The sequence below is a fragment of the Colletotrichum graminicola genome (genome assembly GCF_000149035.1).
Source record: "Colletotrichum graminicola M1.001 genomic scaffold supercont1.51, whole genome shotgun sequence".
In the NCBI taxonomy this organism is placed as follows: Eukaryota; Fungi; Ascomycota; class Sordariomycetes; order Glomerellales; family Glomerellaceae; genus Colletotrichum; species Colletotrichum graminicola.
The window spans coordinates 125,726-147,268 of NW_007361055.1; the positions used below are offsets into that span (position 1 = coordinate 125,726).

Sequence of the window (21,543 nt, forward strand, 5' to 3'; positions counted from 1 at the left end):
CAACAGCGATGGCATGAATAAAGTTTTGCTGAAGATCCATGCATGTTCATCTCCGAAAGGCATAGCGCCAGTTGACTGTCGACTGACTCTCTGAGAAAAACAAGAAAAACACCGAGGAGAACTCCGCTGTCTATCCGTATCCCTATGCGCCTTTCTGTCAAGTGCGGTCTATGCGACCAACGGCTCGGGGATACATTGATTTTTCTTTAGAGTTCCAACGAGATAAGATACGAGTCTCTCAAAAGCCTGTCGTTCAGTCTCTCTAAATACACATGTGCTCTGCAACGACGAACGTAGCAGTTTTTGAAGGCCTTCAAACCTTTGTGAGCACAAGCGAGGCCGTCAGGGATACTGCTGGGGATGATCACTTGATCTGCACCGCACTCGAAGTCCCGCTAAACAAGACTGTGGAAGGATGCGCGCGCGCGTGAGGCATGCCCACCCAGACTTGGCTAGGTATGGCGAGACAAACAAGGAGGGGCTCATTACGATCCGTATCCTCGTTGCCTTGTGGGAGGACCACGGAGACGATAGGTCCGCCAGCCGGATGCGACAGAGTAAAAGAGAGGTGTGGGCGGAGACATCGTGACTTTGTGGAGTATGGATATGGTGCTGACCAGTGACCACTACCAGGTGGTCGACCAGGGCAGCCGTAAGTCCCTGGTCTTCGCTTGATATAATCTTGTTCTTTTCTCCCCACCCCACAGGTCTCGACAACCATAGCCGCGCTTGGCAGGGGATTGCTGAAGAATTCACCAACTATCCGCTTAGCACCAGAATTGAACGAGAATCGGGTCGCTCATTAGGAGGTTCATTAAGGACGGCCACCTCTGAGCGGTTTCGATGCGTGCTTGCTTGGTCGTAATTCTGAACACGATACTCCGTAGACTTCCACGGCTAGGACGGGGGAAATGCGAAGCCACCTTTAATAGTGCCCAAATCATGGCGCCAAACCCAAGTTGGAAGACCTCATCCCACAAGATGGGCCTTCATGCAGCGGTCCCGTCTGTGTGGTTCCCCAGTTATGCAGGATACTAAAAGTCCTGCTCATGGCTGCTCAGCTGAGATTCTCCGTCCACTAGAACACGCCAGAAGGATTTCGCTCTTTTCTCTTTCCCCCTTCATCTTCCCCGCGAGCTGAGTTATCAGCCGAGTGTCGATCGTTGTTCCACCGCACGCCATCTTTCATTCCCATCTATACCTCTTCTCTGCCCGCGTCAAGTCGTTAAAAATGAAGAGCTTTGTTCTTCAAGCGGTTTTCGCCGGCGCCGCGCTCGCTGCTCGGGGCCGTCACTCGGTCCGAGGCGCTACTGTGGTCGGGCGTGACGTCGCCGATTGCAAATGCTTCCCGGGTGACAGCTGCTGGCCTGTCACGGCGCAGTGGGATGCCCTCAACACCACCGTTGGCGGTAACTTGATTGCTACCATTCCTTTGGGCTCACCCTGTCACGACCCGACCTACGATGCGGCTACTTGCGCTTCGCTGCAGAGCGCATGGCAGGATTCGGAGATTCAGTACGTTGATTCGCTCGGGGTTCCTGGGCAGACCGCTGACTTCTATGTAGCATGAACTCCTCCAGCTCCGTCATGGCCCCCTTCTTTGCAAACCAGAGCTGTGATCCGTTCCAGCCGGAGTCCCGTCCTTGTCTGTTGGGCAACTACGTCGTCTACGCCGTGGACGCCAAGACTCCCCAGCATGTCCAGGCCACCATCGCATTCGCTCAGGAACACAACATCCGCTTCATCGTCCGCAACACCGGCCACGACTACCTTGGTCGTTCTACCGGTGCCGGCGCTCTCGCCGTCTGGACGCACCACATGGACAGCGCCGACGTCATCAACTGGAACACCACCGCGTACCAGGGCAAGGCCATGAAGGTTGGCGCCGGTGTCCAGGGCTTCCAGGTCATGGAGGTCGCGCACAATGCCGGTCTCGCCGTTGTCGGCGGCGAGTGCCCGACCGTCGGACTCGCTGGAGGCTATACCCAGGGTGGTGGTCACAGTGCCCTCTCGACCAACTTCGGTCTTAGTGCTGACAACGTTCTGGAGTGGGAGGTCGTCACTGCTAATGGCACCCTCGTCACCGCTTCCAAGACCAAGAACTCTGATCTGTTCTGGGCACTGTCCGGTGGTGGCCCGGGTAACTGGGGTGTCGTCACCTCCCTGACCGTCAAGGCTCACCCTGATGCCAAGTTCGGTGGTGCCACTCTTGTCATGATGGCCGCTGACAACGATAAGGATGCCTTCTTCAATGCCATTGATGCCTTCCATGAGGAGATTGCCGGTATGGTTGACGCTGGTACCATGGTCGTCTACTACTTCGGTTCCAGCTTCTTCCAGATCGCTCCTATAAACGCCTACAACAAGACTGCCGAGGAGGTCAAGACCATTCTTGCCCCCTTCATCGCCCGTTTGGATGGTCTCGGCATGAACTACACCGCTAGTTACACTGAGTTTGAGAGCTACTACAACCACTACGACAAGTACTTTGGCCCGCTGCCCATCGGCAACATCCAAGTCGGCATTGCCCAATACGGTGGCCGTCTTATCCCCCGCGCCAACATCACCAACATCGGATCTTTCTCCCGCAGCGCCGCCGAGAAGGGAGTCACCTTTATCGGTGTCGGAACCGACGTCAGCAAGTTCGGCAACAAGGAGACCAACTCTGTCCTTCCTGCCTGGCGCGACACCATCGTTCATGCCACCCTGACTACCGTCTGGAACTTCACCGCTCCGTGGGATGAGATGCTCGCCAAACAGGATCTCATGACGAACGTGGTCATGAAGGAGATCGAGGCGCTCACCCCCACCAGTGGCGCTTACATGAACGAGGCCGACTTCCAGCAGCCCAACTTCCAGCAGGCCTTCTTCGGCAAGAATTACAAGGCCTTGAAGTGCATTAAGAAGAAGTGGGACCCTAAGGGTTTCTTCTACGTTCGCAACGCCGTTGGCAGTGAGTCGTGGAGTGTCGCTAACGACGGAAGGATGTGCCGCGTTTGAGCCGGCTGAGATAGAATATCAATGACTACACTAGAATAATATCAGTTATCACAAGTAGTTTCCAACTTACAGTCACTTCTGTAATTCAACGTCTAACTATCTTTCTTGATCACGGTATTTGAAACTGAACCCGTGACGAATTTGTCCGCTCCCTGGACAGTATAGGTAAATTCATAGGTGACAATAACAACCAACGTTTCACAAACAGACATTGCTGCCACACTACCATAGCCGAAACTGATGCCTTGACTGGCCGGTGCAAGGCCGGTCTGGAAGAAGCTATTGCGTCCAAGACTAGAACTCTAGAGAGAATCGCCCTCCGCCACCCTCCATACAAGCCTTTGACCACTCACGGCCTTATTTCTCAATAGTACAATAGCATCTTGCGCTCGATCCAACAATGATCCACCCTCCACTATTCTATGGGGGTTTGGTCGCACCGCTTTCTGTTCCAGCAATGCCGGAATAATTTCGCTTTGCATTTTGTCTTTGAATAGTTTGTTCTGTCATGATATACGCGTTGTCAGAGAGGGGCTTTACTTCTGGTGACCCAGATATACGACGTACCTTGAGATAGAAATGTGTCCTCACACCCTTGACGATGACACCATCTTTCCACTGTCCCTCAGCCGGCTCCGTCATCTGATAAATTGGAGCTTCGATATCAGTTGGGTCCTTGATAATCACGGGTAGCATTACGGCGACCTTGGTGCCTCGCTCAGCGAGTTGAGTGATGGGTTTGAGTGACCCCGATAAGTGGCCTATGCAGTCGACTATGTATGGCACGCCCTTCGGACCAAGATACTTCTGGATCCTTTCCACTACGTCCTCATTGCGGTAGTCAAAACAAACAGTGGCGCCAAGTGATTGAAGGTACCCGTGGTGTTTCCCGCTTGCGATGACTATCAAGTTCTTGTAGCCCCAGTGCTTCAAGACTTCGATTGAGTACATTCCGACACTCCCGGCCCCGCCCCACAGCAAAATCGGCGCATCGGCCTCCGGAGGCGTCCATCCATCCGGGATTGGCCAGGGCAATGGGAGGCCGAGATCAACGGCCGCGGCCTGGAAGACTGTGATGAGATTGTCAGGAACCGTCACTGCCTCCTCCATCGTCAAGCCCTTGGGTAGCCTTCCGAGCAAAAATGTTGGAACAGTGATGAGGGTTTGCGCGGCCTTTTCTTTGCCGTCCTTGTCGTTGCGGAACGAGTATCCCAATACTTTGTCCCCAATCTCGACATCAACGTGATGCGGGCCGGGACCGACCAGGAGCACGGTACCGGCAAAAGTGTCGCCCAGAATCCGGGGAAACATGTCGATGAGAAGTCCGCCATCCGCCTGGTGCAGATGGTACGGTGTCGAGGAAGTCCATTCGACCCTGACAATGACCTCGCCGACGTCGGGCGGGTATGTCGGGGCGTCGACAAGAATGAGAGGCTCTCTGGGAGCCTTGACAGCGACTGCTTTGTGAATTGCGGGAATCTCGAATTCCATCATGGATTTGGTGCACGTTGCTTAAGGAAATTTCCTTCAAGGCTCAAGTAGGATGGGAGGATGGCGTGCGACTTTTAGACGACCGCCTACAAGACAAATCGAACAATCGAATCCACAGACGATCATACAGCAACTGCCGCATCAATAAGCTGGCGGCCTTCTATGAATAATGCAGACTTTTAGATGGACAAGAGGAGAGATAGTAACCCTCAAGTTTGCTCCGTGGGTCGAGGGTCTGATGACAGCATCGTGCATGTCTAGTTTGCCATTATTAGTTAGTGTTTTTAGGGGGGGGGGGGGGGGGGGGGCTTACCAATCTAGCATCGAGTTCCCAGCTATGCGTCGCCGTGGCGAATGTTGCCTGCGATGGTCTCAGGAATGTCGGGCATTTCCCCATGAGCCCTCAAGGTCGACTCACGTCTGGCCCGTGCATTGCAGGAACCGGGCTTTTGCAACAGATTCCGAGGCGACCCGGTCTCTTCGGCGCCGAGATTTAGTTGGAATGCGAATCATGTAAGCCATTCCTGGTATCCATCGGCGCCGAAGCCCGTGAGTTATCTAGAAAACGACTTAATCGGTTTTTGACTTATAAGCAAGAGTGAAAGACAATGTAAATGGTAAGCAAATAATATATACTATGATATCCGGCCGAAGTTTTATCGCCCCTGTCAGGTACCCCCCCTCCAGCCCGCCAGCTGTCAACGCCATCTAGCTATTACGCATTATCTATCACCACCACCATAGATTTCTATAGAGATAGGTAGGATGCTCAAATACTTTGTGGGGATTTACATCACTAGGACGATAAAACTTACCCCTACCACCCTGTAGATATCTCTGACACTGGAATCGCGGGCAAAATAGAAGAGATTCGGCAGGATTCAGCGGCAGTAGAACTGCCAATCCAATTACTGTTCCCGCATCCATTCTCTGATGGGAACTTGAACCAAGTCTTTTCATCCTCTATTCATGAGAAACAAAAGCGAATGATCAGTGGGAGGCTTTAACTCCCGGCCTTGGCATTACTTGACATATCCGATCGTATATTAGTACCACGCTCTAACCAACTGAGCTAACCGACCTTCGGGCTGTGTGTTCCGTTGACTCACAACGATTCTTCACTGGCTCTACAGTACGAATTTGTTATGGTTGATTTGACTCCACAGCAGCTAGAGCTGTCATCTCTAATTCGGGTTGGAATGACTCGAGACTACTAATGTGTTCCAGCTTACTCAGGCATAATTATACAGGAACTTTGGTCCATGTAATCACCAAGTAGGTTTATTCTTTGATGATATCTTTTCTCGCCTTTCCCGTGTGTCAACGGACGACAACATCAGTGTCGATGCCTAACATCATATGACCAATCCGTAGGTTGTTCATGGCCAAGGCCTTACGGGACACACTGGCTGTAGTACTCGTTCGAGGCCTTGCAAGTACCGGATGCGCATGTAGTGGCGCCAGTCCATCCTTGGCCACCACACTGCCCGTACAAGGGCGCAGTGGAACCGCCACCGTTGGAAGATGGTGGGGTCGAGGGAGGGTTCGAAGTAGGAGGAGGAGAGCTGCCGCCACCAGAACAAGTAATGACAGCGGGACCCGGGATCGAGTAAGCTCTGCCGCCGTTGGTGGGCTTGCCGGAGCTGTCGTATATGCCAACCAAGATACCGGGATGAGAGGCAGAATAGGCGCCGGGGAAGCTGACAAAGTTGGAACCTGCGTTGGTTCCAGAACCGGTCACTCGAATCCTGTGCCTATTAGTTTCCGAAGTACCTAGACGTGACTTTTAATGTTCTGCACTTACTGTGCGCATTCCATATAGAACTGAGCCTCTCCCTGGACTGAAGCCCCATGCAGGGCAATGATCTCTACTCGCAAGAGGTAGTCGCCAGGCGCAACACAAGACGGCAGGGTAAAGTAGTGCCAGCCTCCATTAGAGATCATGGTGTCAACAGCCCACGTGCTTCCGCTAAGACCAGCTTCGGCGACCTTAAACCATCGCAATCCGGAGGTACCCGTGTTTGCGGCATTGTCGACCTTGGCAAGGTAAACGATGATAGGACCTGGACGCAGTCACCAAGTTAGTCATGCATTTTGCCGCAAGAGACAAACAAAATGAACACTAGGTGGAATGAAGCTGGCTACCTTTGTGGCTTGCTGCAATGGGATGGTCAGGATCGTTGCCACCTTGCGCACCTCCAATTACATGGCCCCACCAAGCACCAACTCTGGCCCCAGCCGGGACCGAGATGATGTTGCTGTCTTTGTACTGGATGTTGTTGTTGCACGCGAAACCACCATCGTTGACGTTCTGTATCGGGTAGTTGCTCGAAGGAGCGCGGACTCCCTTCAGAGCTCCCTGGTCAACACCGTTGACAGAGAGCTTCTGGAAGATAGTGTGGCCAGATACACTGGCCGCAAGACCTAGAATGACTGCAAAAATCTTCATGGTGCCAGAGTTTGACGACTGCAGAGTGCTGTGGAATACTTGAAGGAGAGTTGACAGCGAGCCTTTATCTCCACCACAGATCTTTTGGTTTATATAGCCCCAAAGTTGCTAGACGCAAGGAACCTCAGAAGAAGAAGGTAGTACAGTCACAAATGAAATAATAACTGGCACAGCTAGACGGTATCTCACGATCCGTGGTTTTACTTATTCGAGCACTCAATGTCACGCAAGCCACCTGTGTCCAGGGATAGCTTATTAGCGTAGTATAATTTCGATCCATGTAACACCGAGTAGCGAGGCCCTTGCGCCTCCTTCTGTCAATTCTGTATCGCCACAGTTGACCGCTCCAAAAGGGAAACTTTGTTTCTTTTTTTCCGACCCAGGGTGGTAGCTTAATTTAAGCATACTTTCTTCTCTAGATCTCGCTTACCGGGTTGGCAGGTGGTAGCGGTCGGACCTAATCCTCGGTCCCACCCCGGAGTTTGACGTCCGTGGACAAGTAACGCAGTTTGCACTAGCGTCCCCTTGGCGGATACTTATTAGTGGCTGTCATATATTGACACAAGCAGATGACCTCGAATTAGAGGGGCTAGGTCTTGCCGAAAACCTCTCCCTAGGCGGTGCCTTGAGGACAGTACTGCAAGTATGTTCACGAGCTCTTTGCCCGATTGAGCCAAAACTAGGTAGAGAGAGGTTTCTGGCCTTCCGAATTATCAAAATATCACTAAAAGACAACCTTTTCTTGTCAAGATGTTATTAGACCCACAACAAGGTTGACTGGACGCTACCAGAGTCAGCCAATGTAATCCTTCATAGCATCGCCGATTGCATTTAGCTCTGCGCCTTTCCTAAGCGGGTGACCTCCTTTCAAACCCTTATTCGTAGTTTGAATCAATACCCGACGGTAGCTCGTCAAAGCAGGCGTTCCACTATCAGTCACCTCCAATATCAGGTGCAGCAACTGACCTTTTGATAAAGGCTGCCGGCTGATCAAATCCATACACGACTTCTCCGGCCCTGGCAACGTCACCTTGATCTTCTTTCCTTCGGGGTCTAACTTCTCGATTTCAAGCTCCGAGACTTCGTAATGCACTAGCCATTGTGTAGCGCTAGGCTCACGATACTGCCACCATTTGAAGGTCAACTTGTCTCCATCGGGATCATATGTCTCCGAAGCGTTCAGCTCGATGACCGAACCAGCTTCTGCTTCAAAACGTAACGGCGTTAGGCTTCTAGAACCATTGACAACAATAACTGGATGGTGGTTGGTTGACTCTAGATCGGGGTTAAGAGACCACTTCATGCGGGCCGCAAAATCATTCTGGAAAGTGTCACGCCATCGCCAGATCGTGGCCTGGTTTGAGCGGTATGTCTTACTGTCGAAACCAACAACGGAGTCAGACATATCGCTATAATGTTTCCCTGCTGGCCGGCATCGCTAGCATCCGTCAGAGCGTAGCGACCTCCCCATGAGCCGTACTCAGGGTGCTCACGGTCGCCGAGGCCGTTCTCAACAAGATAAAGGAATGTCGGGGTGTCGCCCTCAGGTATAAAGAGGAATTCGGGATATGCAGAACCCAAAGGTCCGATCTGGATGTTCTCCCTTGATACATTGCTTCGAAACCCTGGAAAAGCCCGGGCCACCCTCGTCGAAGCCGTAGTATTTGTCTCCAGAAATGCAGGTCCAGGCGGCAAGACCGTACTGGTTCCAGCCGTGGATAGAAGAGATATAGAAGATGTCAGGGAACTGGGTGCGGATCCAGGCAGAGGTATCGTCTTGGTCGGAGATAGTGTATACTCTCAGCTTCGCCCGTAACTTGGCCGCTTCTTCGGCAGAGTATCGGTCGCGGATAGTCAATAGGACCTGAGCTAAGACATTTGTGCCGCCCCAAACGAGAACCCAGAGTGGCTCTTCTACAGTAGCCTCGATTCTCTCAAGGAGCAGGTGCGCGCCATCGGTCAAAGGCTTGTCCAAGCCAACGCCGGCGAAACCATACACCTAATTTTAGATTGACGTTAGATCAATCAAATGCCTCATTCAACCAGCTTTTTCAAAGCCTGCCAGGGTGTTCTGACATACCGGTGGGCCAGATTTGACCAGAGCTCGCAAGCTATCGGCTGATGGGTATGGAGACTCGGGATGTGTGTGTCTGTTGAGGTTTCCGACGGCTCCGGCGTAGGCGTCGAGAATATTATAAATATCTTGCGGGCACACCTTATTTTTCATCCACGTAGATGTGACAGCAACGAGGCCTTCGGTTTGAAACTGGTTCGAGTAGAGGAGGTAACGGACGAGGGATTCGGCGTCATCCGGTTCATTCGAGATGTCCGTGAGAATGAACACCCTTGGCTTGTTGGCAAATGCCTGGAATCTGGTCCTATCCTCCATATTGTGAAGGCTATGAAATGTCGTCACGGTTCGCAGATAATGTCAATTGAAGTAGGACAGGAAATCCGCTCTTGAAATAGCAGGACGTCTGGCAACGTAACGATGTAGCTCGCGCCTTTTAACGTAGAGGTCTACCTACAATGTGCCCATGATGGCTAAGGTGTTAAACAATTCCTTATTTAGATGGCCTCTCGCGCCCCCTCACGAGAAATCCGACTAGGACCACCACCGTTGAGCCTGTCCAGTTTGGGTGATATTAAGCGCCGCAGCTATGTGGAGACAGTACCTCCTCCACCGGATTCTCGGTCTTGAGTTGCGTCATTTTGGTTTAATGTAGAAATCAGACAGCTTGCCTCATTCATACCCCTAGACTTACATGCCTCACTCTTGTTTGCCTAGGCATACGAGCGACGCCAGCTTAGGATGGCTGCTTGCAAGAAACACTCTCAGTGAGTGAGATGGGGTCGCTTGCTGGGCGGCGTAGATGCAATCCAAAGCAACCCTGCTCTAGTCCCGGGAATAATAAGAGGCGTGCTTGTAGATCATTGATCAACTGAATCCGCTATCTCTTGGATTTGAACAATGCCCACAATCGATTCTTATATTGGGCATACGTACTTACCTAGAGGCATTTGACAGGGGAACGGCGAACCTAGTGATCACAACTCCTGACTCAGTTCAACCTGTCTCAGTCATCTTAAAATTTGTAGTAGCTAGGGCCCTACAGGTATTCCTCATGCCGACAAGTCCCAACGATCTAAGCCCACCGGATAAACCTTTGCGCTCTCGAATCTAGGCTTCTTTCGACATCTGGACTTGAGACATCTGGGCTGGTAGCACCTTTCATTTTCCATATACAATTCGGCGTCTTTCTTAGCAATTCTAGTGGAACAGGGGATTCACCACGGCTGAGGTATAGATAGAATACTACGTCGTCAACTGAGAGCAACCTCATTTAGCTTGATGTTGACTCGCCAACTTGAGAATTCAGGACGATCATGAACTTGGGAAACGTGAGCGGTTTGGAGGAAGTCAAGAATATTATTTTCAAAATGGTACTCAAGAAATCACATATCAGCATTGCCTTCTTATATTCGTGTTGTCATCAATGCACGGTCTAGTGGTATACATGAGTGCATGTAGAAGCTCGGTTAAGAAGCATTGCCTGGACTGAGAAATACTTTGGGCATACTCATGTTGGACGGTCTTCTTACTTGAGGGCATATATTCTTTCTTTCAACCTTCACTTACATCTATACATCCGACACAACCATGTATTCCAAATTTCCGTTCCCTTGCAACACAATCTGACACCACCAGACTTTGTTCTCATCTTATTACCTGAAACAATAAAGTGTTCGTAGCATACGATAAAAACTCATGAATGAGGTGCTATGAGTGTATCTGTTTGTTACCTAGGCTAAAACCCCTTCACTTTTGCTATGAACATGTGTCTGCGCTACTCTTTGCTACATACGAATGCGAGAGATGTAGCGGCACAAAATTAGGCTTGATGACGCCAGATCGCACACTTTAATGAATGCTTATTGGGTATGTTATCACCGAAGTGTTTACTTAGTCGGGCATAGTGGATTTAGTGCTGACGGCGATAGTGTTGCTTTGTCTTACCTCAGATAACCCCTCATCCCTTTATTAATGACAGGCTTCGCCCGTCTAGAGACCATTGCTTACAGCCTCCTTCATAAATGTGCTCTATTAGTGTCATTTTCAATAGCTTCCGACTATTATAATCGCGTAGCCTTCTGAGCCTGCGCTGATGGATAAAGGCAACCCGCCGTCAGTGGCGGTCATCGGAGCTGGTGAGTGCCACCTGAGACAGCGATCGGTCAAGCCAGATATGATACTAAGGGAATAGGTTCTACTGGTATCTCTATGCTCAAGACGTTGCGTGAAGATGGCTTCGATGCAAAATTGTTTGAGAGACGCGGCGGCGTCGGAGGTCTTTGGTCGTATACTGACGACATAACCATGACCACAGCCCTGCCATGTAGGTCTTATTCTCAGACGAAAAGAGGCCTTGATGCAAATCTTTAACCTCCTTTATATGTAGCTACAAATGCAATCATTTCGAAGTACACTTGTGGTTTTACAGATTTCCCAATGCTAGATAGTAGGTCAACGTCCTGCCTTGTGAATGCAGGAAGGAGGGAACACGAAAGACTAACGCTCTAACAGAATACGGACCCTTCCTGTCGCAGCGAGATTTCGAAGAGTACATGGAATCATATGCTGTGAATTTTGATCTCTACAAGCACATGACTTTTAACACAAATGTTAAGCAAGTCGTACGAAATGCTGATGGGTCCAAATGGCGGGTCGAGATGATCAAATCAGGACTTACCGAGGTGCAAGAGTTTGATAAGGTTGTTTTCTGCCACGGATATCAAACGAAACCAAAGATGCCAGTTTATGAAAGCCAAGAGCAGTATGAGGGCCTCCTCATACACTCGCAGCAGTTCCGGAAGTATGATCCGCTCCTTTCTTTCATCACAGAACTAGCTAATCAGCCGTGCATCAGACCAGAGGACTTCAAGGGAAAGAAGGTTGTTCTTGTTGGCCTGGGTGCCACTCTTAGTGACATTCTCTCTGTCATTGTTAAGCAAACGGACAGGGCTTACATCTCTCATCGAAACGGCGGCCTTATCGTAGGCCGCTGGAGAAATGGTGTCCCTACGGATCTGCTGGTCACCCGCGCCCGAAGACAGATGTCGTACTTCCTGCAAAGCCATTTCCCCAAACTCTCTAACAAACTTGTGACACTTGCTTCCGGATTTCTCATGAAGCAGCACGGCAAGCTCGATCCTTCTTGGCGTCTCAGTGAGAATGTGGCACCACTCAGTGTTCACCTCGCAGGCTTTGTAGACACTACCGTTGAAATTCTAAGGGAGGGAAAGGCCACATCATTATACGGCATACAGAGATTCCTTGGAGGGAAATCCATTGAGTTCACCGATGGGACAGTTCTAGATGATGTCGACGCCGTCATCTGCTGCACAGGCTATTCAGCAGACTTTGATCTCACTCCCTTCATTCAGATGAGCAAGCCCAAGACGGACACTTCTGGGAATCCCTACGGAGGACGCCCCATAGCGCGACTATATAAGAACCTGTTCCCGCCGGCACACGCAGACAGCATTGCCATTCTTGCATATTCGACGTACGGAAAAAATAACGGATTTTCCTTCTCCGACGTTACTTCCATGGCTATCAGTAACATCTGGCGCGGGATCAGCGCCGATTTGATTCCATCAAGGCCAGAGATGGAGCGAGCCATTGACCAGCATCAGCAGTGGATCGCAGATCGCTGGACCCTTGAAAACAGATCCGACCCAGGTGCAGTCAAACAGTGGGAGTTCCAGGGCTTCCTGCACAAGGCTGCTGGCACAGGCATGGAGAATCTTGGATGGGGGTGGCGCGGTTGGGTCACATGGTTCAAAGATCCGTACATGAGCTACCTGATGAACCATGGCGTCGAGACGGCGCATGCTTTCCGGTACTTTGAGACGGGAAAGAGGAAGACCTGGGATGGTGCTAGGGAGGCAATTATACATACGAACAAGCTGGTAAGGCGCTTGAAGCAAAAGCGGTAAGCTCGAAGCCGCCACGGTATCAGTGGATATTTCTGTCATCTGGCACACGCTCTGGGCTGAACGCTTTGCCATTTTCCAACTGTACCAGCACGGCGACGACGATGTGAAGAGTAGAATAGCTTTCTTCAACACATGGCGACTGGGTTTACTTTAAGCGACAAACCAGATTTGGTCTTGCTGTTGCTCTCAGTTGTGTTCACATAGGTTTCAAACTCATATGAGCTTAGCGCTGATGGACTATCCCGGAGATAACCACGCAAACTCCAGTGACGCGGTGCCGATCATGCCGTCTGTCCACAGCAGAGCTAAAAGGGTCCCCCAGCACTGATGATCCTATATCTCCGAAAGTCCACTTTGTTATAACCGAAGAACTTTGCTGCAGTAACGGGTTATTCTACGGATACCCGTTACACAAACCGACGTTATAGGCTGTAGCAGCCAACACGTCATCGGCACACCATGCCTCCGCATTTGAAACTGACAATGAGTATGCATGTCGAAACGCCATGCTTGGCTAAATTCCGGTACTTATTTCCGATCTTATTTTCTATAAAAAGGCTTGAACCCTCTCACTCTATAACAGTTGAATCAAAGATTCCCGGACTTTTCAGAGAGTTGCACTATAGCCCTTCCTATTGCGTCTTAGCCCAACTCCGCCAACATGTCGAACTTCCTAGCCCCGGCCCCAGAGCCACCAACCGAGCTAGGAAGGCTGCGCGTTCTCTCGCCTAACGCTGGCATTCGCGTGTCACCTCTTGCACTGGGTGCCATGTCCATCGGAGACGCCTGGGCTGGTGCCATGGGTGCCATGAATAAAGAGCAGGCCTTCAAACTTCTGGACGCTTTCTTCGAAGCGGGCGGCAACTTTATTGACACTGCAAACAACTACCAGGATGAGCAGTCGGAAATTTGGATTGGCGAATGGATGAGAGAGAGGGGAAACCGAGAACAGATCGTTCTCGCCACGAAGTACACATCCGATTACAAGAATCACACCCTGGGCAAGGGAAACACGGCCAACTTCACTGGAAACCACCGACGGAGCCTCCACATAAGCGTCCGCGACTCACTGGAGAAACTGGGCACCGATTACATCGATATTCTTTACCTACATTGGTGGGACTATACGACCTCGATCAAGGAGATTGTAGACTCGCTTCACATTCTTGTTGAGCAGGGCAAAGTTCTCTACCTTGGAATATCAGATACCCCAGCGTGGGTTGTCAGCGCAGCGAACACGTACGCTATCGACCATGGCAAGACGCCGTTCAGTGTCTACCAAGGCCGCTGGAGCGTGATGCACCGTGACTTTGAGCGCGACATCTTGCCCATGGCTAGGATGTTTGGCATGGCCCTCTGCCCATGGGATGTTTTGGGATCCGGCAAATTTCAGTCGAAGAAGGCCATTGAGGAGCGGAAAAAGGCCGGCGAGGGGCTGAGGTCTTTTGTCAGCTCTGCACAGCAAACCGAGATGGAGATAAAGATTAGTGAGGCTTTGGAAAAGGTTGCTGGAGAGCATGGAGTCGAGAGTGTGACGGCTATCGCGCTGGCCTATGTCCGGAGCAAAGCGGCTAACGTCATACCCATCGTGGGTGGGCGCAAGGTGGAACATTTGAAGGCCAACATCGACGCCCTCAAGATCAATCTGACAGATGAGCAGATCGCGTACCTGGAGAGTGTCAAGGAGTTTGACGTTGGGTTCCCGGGCAACTTCTTGGGCGCAGACCCTAACATCACTGGGGCATCGGCAAGGCTCTCGCGTGCTTCTCAGATGTCGTTCCCGAATGCGAGTCGTCAGACAAGCGTTTGAAGGATTATTAGCGGCAGAACAAAAATATAGATACAATTCGAACAAGTTGCGATTTCCTGCCCTAAGTTTGTTTAATATCACCGTATTTCAATGCTGTCTCGTGGACCTAAATTCTGCGATTATGAGCCTTGTCAAAATAAAAATAAGGAAGGCTACAACGTACGCGTCTGGGAGCCAATGTTCGAAGCTACCAACGCAATCATAGGGGCAAAAATTGCTCCATCGTCTAAGCGAAAGGTGAATGATGGATTCAAGGGAGGGGTTTTCGATAGCAGGCGTGCAGATACAGCCACAAAAGCGATTCCGAATAAAGTCCAGGCGACTGGGGCTTGCTGTATGTTGCGGTGGACTGGCACACCGCATGAGGTTCTTGAAATACAATGAGTCATCAGTTGATCAGATACTCGCACAAGTGAACGGCAAGGTTCTCACTTACGATGAGACTCGATAATGGTGCAGTTTTGCGCTAAGCATATGTCGATAGCTGCATTTAGCGGGTGCAAATACACGCAATGTCGGTAGCATTGCATGCAGATTTGGGAACTTCGGCAGCGATGCAGCCCATCGGCAGTCACTGTGAGCTTTACTGAAGTTGCTTAAGCGTTGTGATATCATACTGCACAAGGTGACAATGGAGCAGCCCTTTTTGGCGGCGCTGGTGATATCATGTTTGAGACAACCACGCGTGGTAACGAGACTGATGCCATCATAATATTCACAATCAAGCAAGCCAGCCCAGCCATCAACCTTAAACTCATAATGGCGGGAAGACCAAGCTGATGATTTCTAGGGGCAGAAAATAGCTTGACTGTATTGAGTCATGTGCTGTTCAGGTTAAAACCAAATTACTGCACCGTTGATCCCAAGCTATGCAAGATGGGTTCCCACCTTTTTATTGGACCCGAGCTGTCACGTTTGCAGTCCCTTTCGATCGAAATATGGATTAATTTCTAACGGGAATATTCAGAATCACAAACAGATTCCTATCTACCATATGCCGGATGAGGCATCCAATTTACATTAGCCTCCTATATAAAACGTATTACTTTTAAGACATGTCGACTTGAGTCAGTTCTGCTGTTGCTGTGGTCGTCTACTGACTAGGGAGGGCACAGAATGTATCAGAGGAGAAAGGCGAAAGCGAGGCAATGTATGCCGACATGTTGCGCAAAGACAATGGTCTAGGATCATCTTGCGCTTGAGCGGCACTATGAGAGATGAAAAGAGTTGCGATGTACAACACTGTGCAGGGTAATAGCGCGAAGTTCCCCCATATTGATACGTGCAGGGAATCTGCTCCTTGGTTCTGCATGGCCATAGCTGGGCTTGAATATCAAGCACGTAGAGAAAATGGGATAAATATGGTCAATGTTGGGACAGAAATATCACACAACCGTACGATACTTTAATGATTCATGTATTGAGAATAAGAGGTCATCAGGGTGGATACTCGGACCTCGGGTATAACCATTGTACGAGTCAAGCCGGACTGACTCAGGTGTATGAGCCGTTTACTTAAGGCGCATACGTCAAGCAACTCTTGACACTAGAGACAGAGACGAATGAAAATACTTTGGTTCATATATACCCTTTTGCAGTACATGCATGTACAAAGTCCATCCAATAGTTAACAAGTTATCTTGATGCCATGTGCTTGCCTCCACTCATTTTTAGCTGAGGAAGGAGATACGACGGAAGAGTGGGCCAGCCAAGACCAGATGGACGAGAAAAGTCTTGCAAAAAGAATCAATTGAGGTGAGATACTAGATCACCGTGTTCTCAAAGAAAAGCAACATGTACTCCGCCATCTATATGTTTACTTCAAGACTTCTCATGTGAAAGCCATCTCTTAAGCCAATTTTTCAATAGGGAATGGCCCTCCCCCAAAATTTAGAGTTAGTTTAAAAAGGCCGACAAATGCCGGTACAAGATGAGAACGCGAAGTTGGACTTGTTTCGAAGGGTGTAAGGAATAATGTTGGTATCACAGGGATCGCGATCGTGGTAGCAGCAATAGTATCAATCGATTATTGGCTGCTGGTTGAAGATGATGATGAAAGAAAAGGGAAGAGGTTTCTGCCGTGGATATTTGTGATGGTGTAAGTGAGCCGCCGAGGTGGGTCACGTGAGATGGGGTCAAGTGATTCCGGATCGGCTCCACCATCGACCGGTTGAATATCCCGACAAACAAACAAAACCGAACAGCTTTTCGCAGCAGATAACCCAATATTCAGGTTCAAGTCATTCTCTTATCCAAAAATCGTCATTTGTACAATGGTTCCAAGGGATAATATATATATATGATGCTATTGCCATGTGTAGCTTTGGAGGCCTGCTTCCGCGCCCGATGCCTGACCACTTCAATAGCGTGATTCGTCCACTGATTAATTTGCCCGATTTTGATTTTTGACCAGACTGAGTTTATGTCTGCGCCAGTATGACAACAGTGCTACATAGGGGCCAGAAGACCCGTAAGCCCTTTGTCACTGGGGAACAGAAACAACGATCAGTCACGCTCGACCTGGGTTGCATGCAGCTGCCCTGGGCTTTTATCGATGCACCGTGTACTTATCCACTATTTTATGTAAGATTAGTAGACAATCTGTAGAGCAATGAGCTAGTCTAAACAAAGGAAGATAATGGCCCAGTGGCTACCTTCTGTGCTGCAGCGAGCCCCGAGTATGCTGTGTCACAGGGAAGCATCCATTCGAGGAAGCTCAATTAACAATACCCCCGGAAAAGTAGAAGAAGATACGCAATGGCCTAGATCATGAATGGAAGGAGAAGTAAACTAGCGCTTACGGCTCTGTATGATTTGCAAATTCCAGCCTATATAGGAATCTGGTAGTGCAGGATTGCTCAGCCTGGAGACCTTGGCAGATCCCACAGGATCGCGATACTTACGCCCAGCTCCAAACCCACAACTCCGATAGGATGCCTCATGTTTCGAGAACATAAGCCAAGAGCTTTCTGTTTGAGTCTTATCTATCCTTTTCCTGGACGGATACAAAAAAACCTATATTTAAAGCCGAGCATGCCCCTCGGTCAACAGAGAAGAATCAGACAGAAAAGCACTCTCTACCCTCAAGTAAATTAGGATTTGCAGATTTTATCTCTTGAAGATATGCGTATTTTCTCCCTCGCGATTTTCGCCACTGCTGTGGCGGTGGCCGCCGCCGCCGGTCCTGTTCAGCTTGAGAAACGCCAGCTCTCTGAAGTAAGTAGACTATCAACTTTTGATCCAACCAGGATTGAGGAAACTAACATTGCGTTCAGTGTGTACTCAAATGCATGGATGACCTTGGCATCTATGATGGCCATGCCATCTCTCTATGCCGACAGACGTGTGGCGAGCGTCCATAGACAATACCTAGCTATGTGAGTTTATCCGCCCTATACGTGGCCCTGGACACAGCGCGCTTCAATGGCCATCATTTTGGGTCTAACATATCCACTGACTCACCTGTTCGTTCTCATTAGCGCCATCCCAGAATTGTCGTAGGAGATAAGCGGTGGTTTTTGATTCCAACTCTACTGGCTCCATTTTAGTCATTCACGAACGCATGATGGCTGTCGTATTGTGTTTCTCGAAGAGGTCAGCATGATAGAATTAACAAGAGGGCCAGGCGGAAAGGAAAGACTCAAATAAATATAACATGTTGTCTAAGACCTACTAGCATGACTGTACTTAAAATGTAGGGTAAATCAAAGATGTATTTCCACGACTGTCTCTTTTCACTAGTTAGGGGTATTTCGTCCGGATTCTTATACGTGTCTCCTAAAAGTTATAACTCATATTGAGCCGAATACAGCTTGATGCATACTATGAACAATGGATAGTATATAGGGGACATGTAAATTATTGCATTAATAGCACTATTGTATTCTTTTACTTTCACTCTTGTCTGTTCTGTCATTACAAGCTCACCTGACACATATGTGAACTCTTTATTGAGCTTCAACTTCAGTTATAGTGTGATTGTCTTATGAGCATTTGAAAGAATCTTGTGAAGACAAGTATTTGTTCTAATATTATCTGCTTGTGTTTTGTAACTGTCTTGTCTGGAACTGGATTCTAATCATAATTCTAAAGAGGGGAAAATGCCCTTTCCAAGAGGTTTAAAGCCAAGATCTTGATGCCGCGAGTTATAGCACACAGTACGACATATGATAACGGATCTAAAAGATGTTTAATTATCTGAAAGTTCAGATATAAAGGATTACCTCTATATATAGTAATTAATGCGAGCAATGAATGGGACACTGAGATATGGAGTATATGACGAGGCTGATAGTTTTAGTCATCAATCAAGCTATTGTGATGTATGGAAAAGCGGTTTGTTTGCTTTGAACTTGGCAGGAAAGAAGTTTTAATTCAGAGAGGTTCACCTAATAAATATCTAATAAGAAACTATAGTTAAGTTAGAACAGCTTATGGTCGGACATAATATGCACTTCTGTTCTTTCATAGGATCATATATATGCCACAACAGATGGGTGATGGAGCAATGTACTGCGAAGCAAACCACCTGCTGGCACTTTCATCACTAAAAATTATTTCTAAATGTGACTGAATATATAGATACCTTAAAACTGAGTTCTACTAGTTCTTAGTGCGTGTCTTCTTAGTTATGAAGTAACTATTATATCTTTTATTGTTTTCTTTAAAGCCTCTCATAGTGCGACCTAGATCGTCTTTCACTAAAGGAAGACCCCAAAGAGTTAGATGCTCTTTTACAGAAAACTAAATACTATTATTGTTGGAAAACCAATATCACCTGACCGCACGACAACCCGTGAGTCAGTACATAAGGACAAGGGTCACAAGATTGGGTACTCGGACCACGGGTAGAAAACATTCTACAACCGGACCGAACTGACTGAACCATATATGGCAGAGTCCATAACCATCATGCGTCAACCACAGGTTATAGTAAGGAGATACAATCACAGAACAATAGTTCAATCCACCCCTACGTTTTCAGTACATGCATGTGCAGAGCCCATTCAACAATTATGAGGGTAGAGGAGAAGGCTTTGTTGGTTTAGAAAATATGGTCGTGATTCACTTCTTTTGAAGCAGAAGACTGCTGAAGCTACAACATTAGCATTAACTCTTTCTCTCTCAGAGTACGAGAACTTGGGAGGTGATAGGGTTGTTCGTATCATATGGTCTATGTAATGGTATATGTTAGTTAGTTGTAATATGCTAGCTCCACTGGGCTTGAAGTATTAGAACGGGGTGGGGCAACCAGCCTCAATGAAAGAGAGGTTAATGTGATCAGGAAATAGTTGCGCCGATCAGGTGAAGACGATATAAGCCAGGGGGTAGACAGCTAGAGAGAAATAACAACAAACTTTCCCTCTATCTTTTAGGCCCTGATCTTCTCATTGCCAATCGCCAATCGCCAAAGGTACTTCGCCACCGACTCTGCCACCAGCTCAGCCGTTGATTTACTGCCGCAATAGGCCGTAGCGTACCCGTCGTGAATCTATATAGCATTTGCTTCTCTAGCATTAGACCCTGGCGATTGGCAGCGGTTTCCAGGATGCTAGGATGTATAGCAAAAAGCCGGTAATAAGCATAGGTTATACCTGATCCGGTCTGTCTCAGCCACTGATTCAGAAAGGATCATTACATAATTCTAGCTCTGAGAAGCAAACGGATCCGGCAGCAAGATCACAGCCAAAAGAGATTTAGCGGCCCAGAAAAGCGTTCGGAAGGGCTTCCAGGCACTTTTATGCACAGCTTGCATCAGCCTGGCGACTGGCGATTGGCGATTGGCAACGAGAAGATCAGGGCCTCAGGACCTATCTTCTTGCTCTAACCAGACTAGAGCCTTTTCTATAATTAACCTTCAACGTGATAACACAAGACAATCAGAAATTTCCACTCTTCTGATCGGTGTCAGCATTTTCTAGATCGGAGATTTGATCTTTCTAATCAGGAAAAATATTGCTCTGATCAGGACAAGCTATTGCCTGATTGATGAGGAATCTCATGTTGCTTGTGTAGGTTGTAGTGTTTTTCCCCTAGATCGCACAATTCCCGAACTACCCTACACAATTTCAGTATTTTTTCCGCCAGGATAATGTAGGGCCATTCCAACTGCCACAGTGCGTTATACTACAGTACGTTCAATTCAGAGTCTAATCGGTTCGAGAAGAGTCTAGACCTCATTGCATACCCGGGGGCCCTAGGTCTCACGGAGAGGGTCTTTAACTCTCCAGGCGAAGGGCCCCCGGGTAAATAAGCATTTATTCAGCGCTAATTAGAAAACATAATGTTAGTTATGTAGCTACCTATGGAGACGTTACTGTCACGGTTGGCCAGATAGTTAATTTTCTGCTCATCTTAGGATAAACTCGGGATTTGACGGCTATCAGAGGCCCATTGAGTCTACGTCACTCAGATCTGGCAGAAACTCTCGAGATTAAGTTCTGCAGTTCTGTTTTGCTATTGTTTCATGTTTACATCGGCTAATCGTTTATCTTAAGAAACAAAGTTTCGTGCAGGATTGTGCTCCATCATCTATTCAAAACTACAAACTGTTTCCCGTGATAGACTTCATTTCTTGCGTGACCACGTAAGCTCTGATGAACATTGGCGATCGCGTCTGGAGAGCTTTCTAATCAAATCCAACATGGCTCTCTGTGTTTTGGTCACCTTCAAAATTGCGAATCCGGTTCGAGTTAGTCGTTTTTCTTTTTGGGCATGTTGTTCCAAACTCAATTTTTATATCTTGTTGTAAGGACTGAATACCCTTTTGGTCTTACTGCTTATGAGATTATGA

General features: G+C 48.6%; 7 protein-coding genes and 1 non-coding gene across 8 annotated transcripts; 4 read left to right on the top strand and 4 right to left on the bottom strand.

The window, feature by feature from the left end:
* Positions 1-1,231: 1,231 nt before the first annotated feature.
* On the top strand, positions 1,232-3,000 carry GLRG_09679 (FAD binding domain-containing protein; the record flags this gene model as incomplete). The annotated part of the gene is made up of 2 exons (XM_008100364.1): positions 1,232-1,515; positions 1,566-3,000. 2 exons carry the CDS (start codon positions 1,232-1,234, stop codon positions 2,998-3,000), a joined length of 1,719 nt encoding a protein of 572 aa, XP_008098555.1.
* Positions 3,001-3,302: 302 nt separating this feature from the next.
* Positions 3,303-4,491, bottom strand: GLRG_09680 (zinc-binding dehydrogenase; the record flags this gene model as incomplete). Its single annotated transcript, XM_008100365.1, has 2 exons — positions 3,303-3,503; positions 3,568-4,491. 2 exons carry the CDS (start codon positions 4,489-4,491, stop codon positions 3,303-3,305), a joined length of 1,125 nt encoding a protein of 374 aa, XP_008098556.1.
* Positions 4,492-5,478: 987 nt separating this feature from the next.
* Positions 5,479-5,573, bottom strand: GLRG_13240. The gene has a single exon. It is a non-coding gene; the product is annotated as a tRNA-Ile (tRNA).
* Positions 5,574-5,884: 311 nt separating this feature from the next.
* On the bottom strand, positions 5,885-6,940 carry GLRG_09681 (glycosyl hydrolase family 61; the record flags this gene model as incomplete). The annotated part of the gene is made up of 3 exons (XM_008100366.1): positions 5,885-6,239; positions 6,296-6,554; positions 6,637-6,940. The coding sequence occupies 3 exons, from the start codon at positions 6,938-6,940 to the stop codon at positions 5,885-5,887; spliced, it is 918 nt and encodes a 305-aa protein (XP_008098557.1).
* Positions 6,941-7,733: 793 nt separating this feature from the next.
* Positions 7,734-9,329, bottom strand: GLRG_09682 (uncharacterized protein; the record flags this gene model as incomplete). Its single annotated transcript, XM_008100367.1, has 3 exons — positions 7,734-8,378; positions 8,565-8,939; positions 9,021-9,329. 3 exons carry the CDS (start codon positions 9,327-9,329, stop codon positions 7,734-7,736), a joined length of 1,329 nt encoding a protein of 442 aa, XP_008098558.1.
* A 2,121-nt stretch (positions 9,330-11,450) lies between these two features.
* On the top strand, positions 11,451-12,940 carry GLRG_09683 (dimethylaniline monooxygenase 2; the record flags this gene model as incomplete). The annotated part of the gene is made up of 3 exons (XM_008100368.1): positions 11,451-11,460; positions 11,526-11,814; positions 11,869-12,940. The coding sequence occupies 3 exons, from the start codon at positions 11,451-11,453 to the stop codon at positions 12,938-12,940; spliced, it is 1,371 nt and encodes a 456-aa protein (XP_008098559.1).
* A 661-nt stretch (positions 12,941-13,601) lies between these two features.
* Positions 13,602-14,750, top strand: GLRG_09684 (aldo/keto reductase; the record flags this gene model as incomplete). The annotated part of the gene is made up of 1 exon (XM_008100369.1): positions 13,602-14,750. The coding sequence occupies one exon, from the start codon at positions 13,602-13,604 to the stop codon at positions 14,748-14,750; it is 1,149 nt and encodes a 382-aa protein (XP_008098560.1).
* Positions 14,751-17,873: 3,123 nt separating this feature from the next.
* On the top strand, positions 17,874-18,112 carry GLRG_09685 (uncharacterized protein; the record flags this gene model as incomplete). The annotated part of the gene is made up of 2 exons (XM_008100370.1): positions 17,874-17,966; positions 18,026-18,112. The coding sequence occupies 2 exons, from the start codon at positions 17,874-17,876 to the stop codon at positions 18,110-18,112; spliced, it is 180 nt and encodes a 59-aa protein (XP_008098561.1).
* Positions 18,113-21,543: the final 3,431 nt, after the last annotated feature.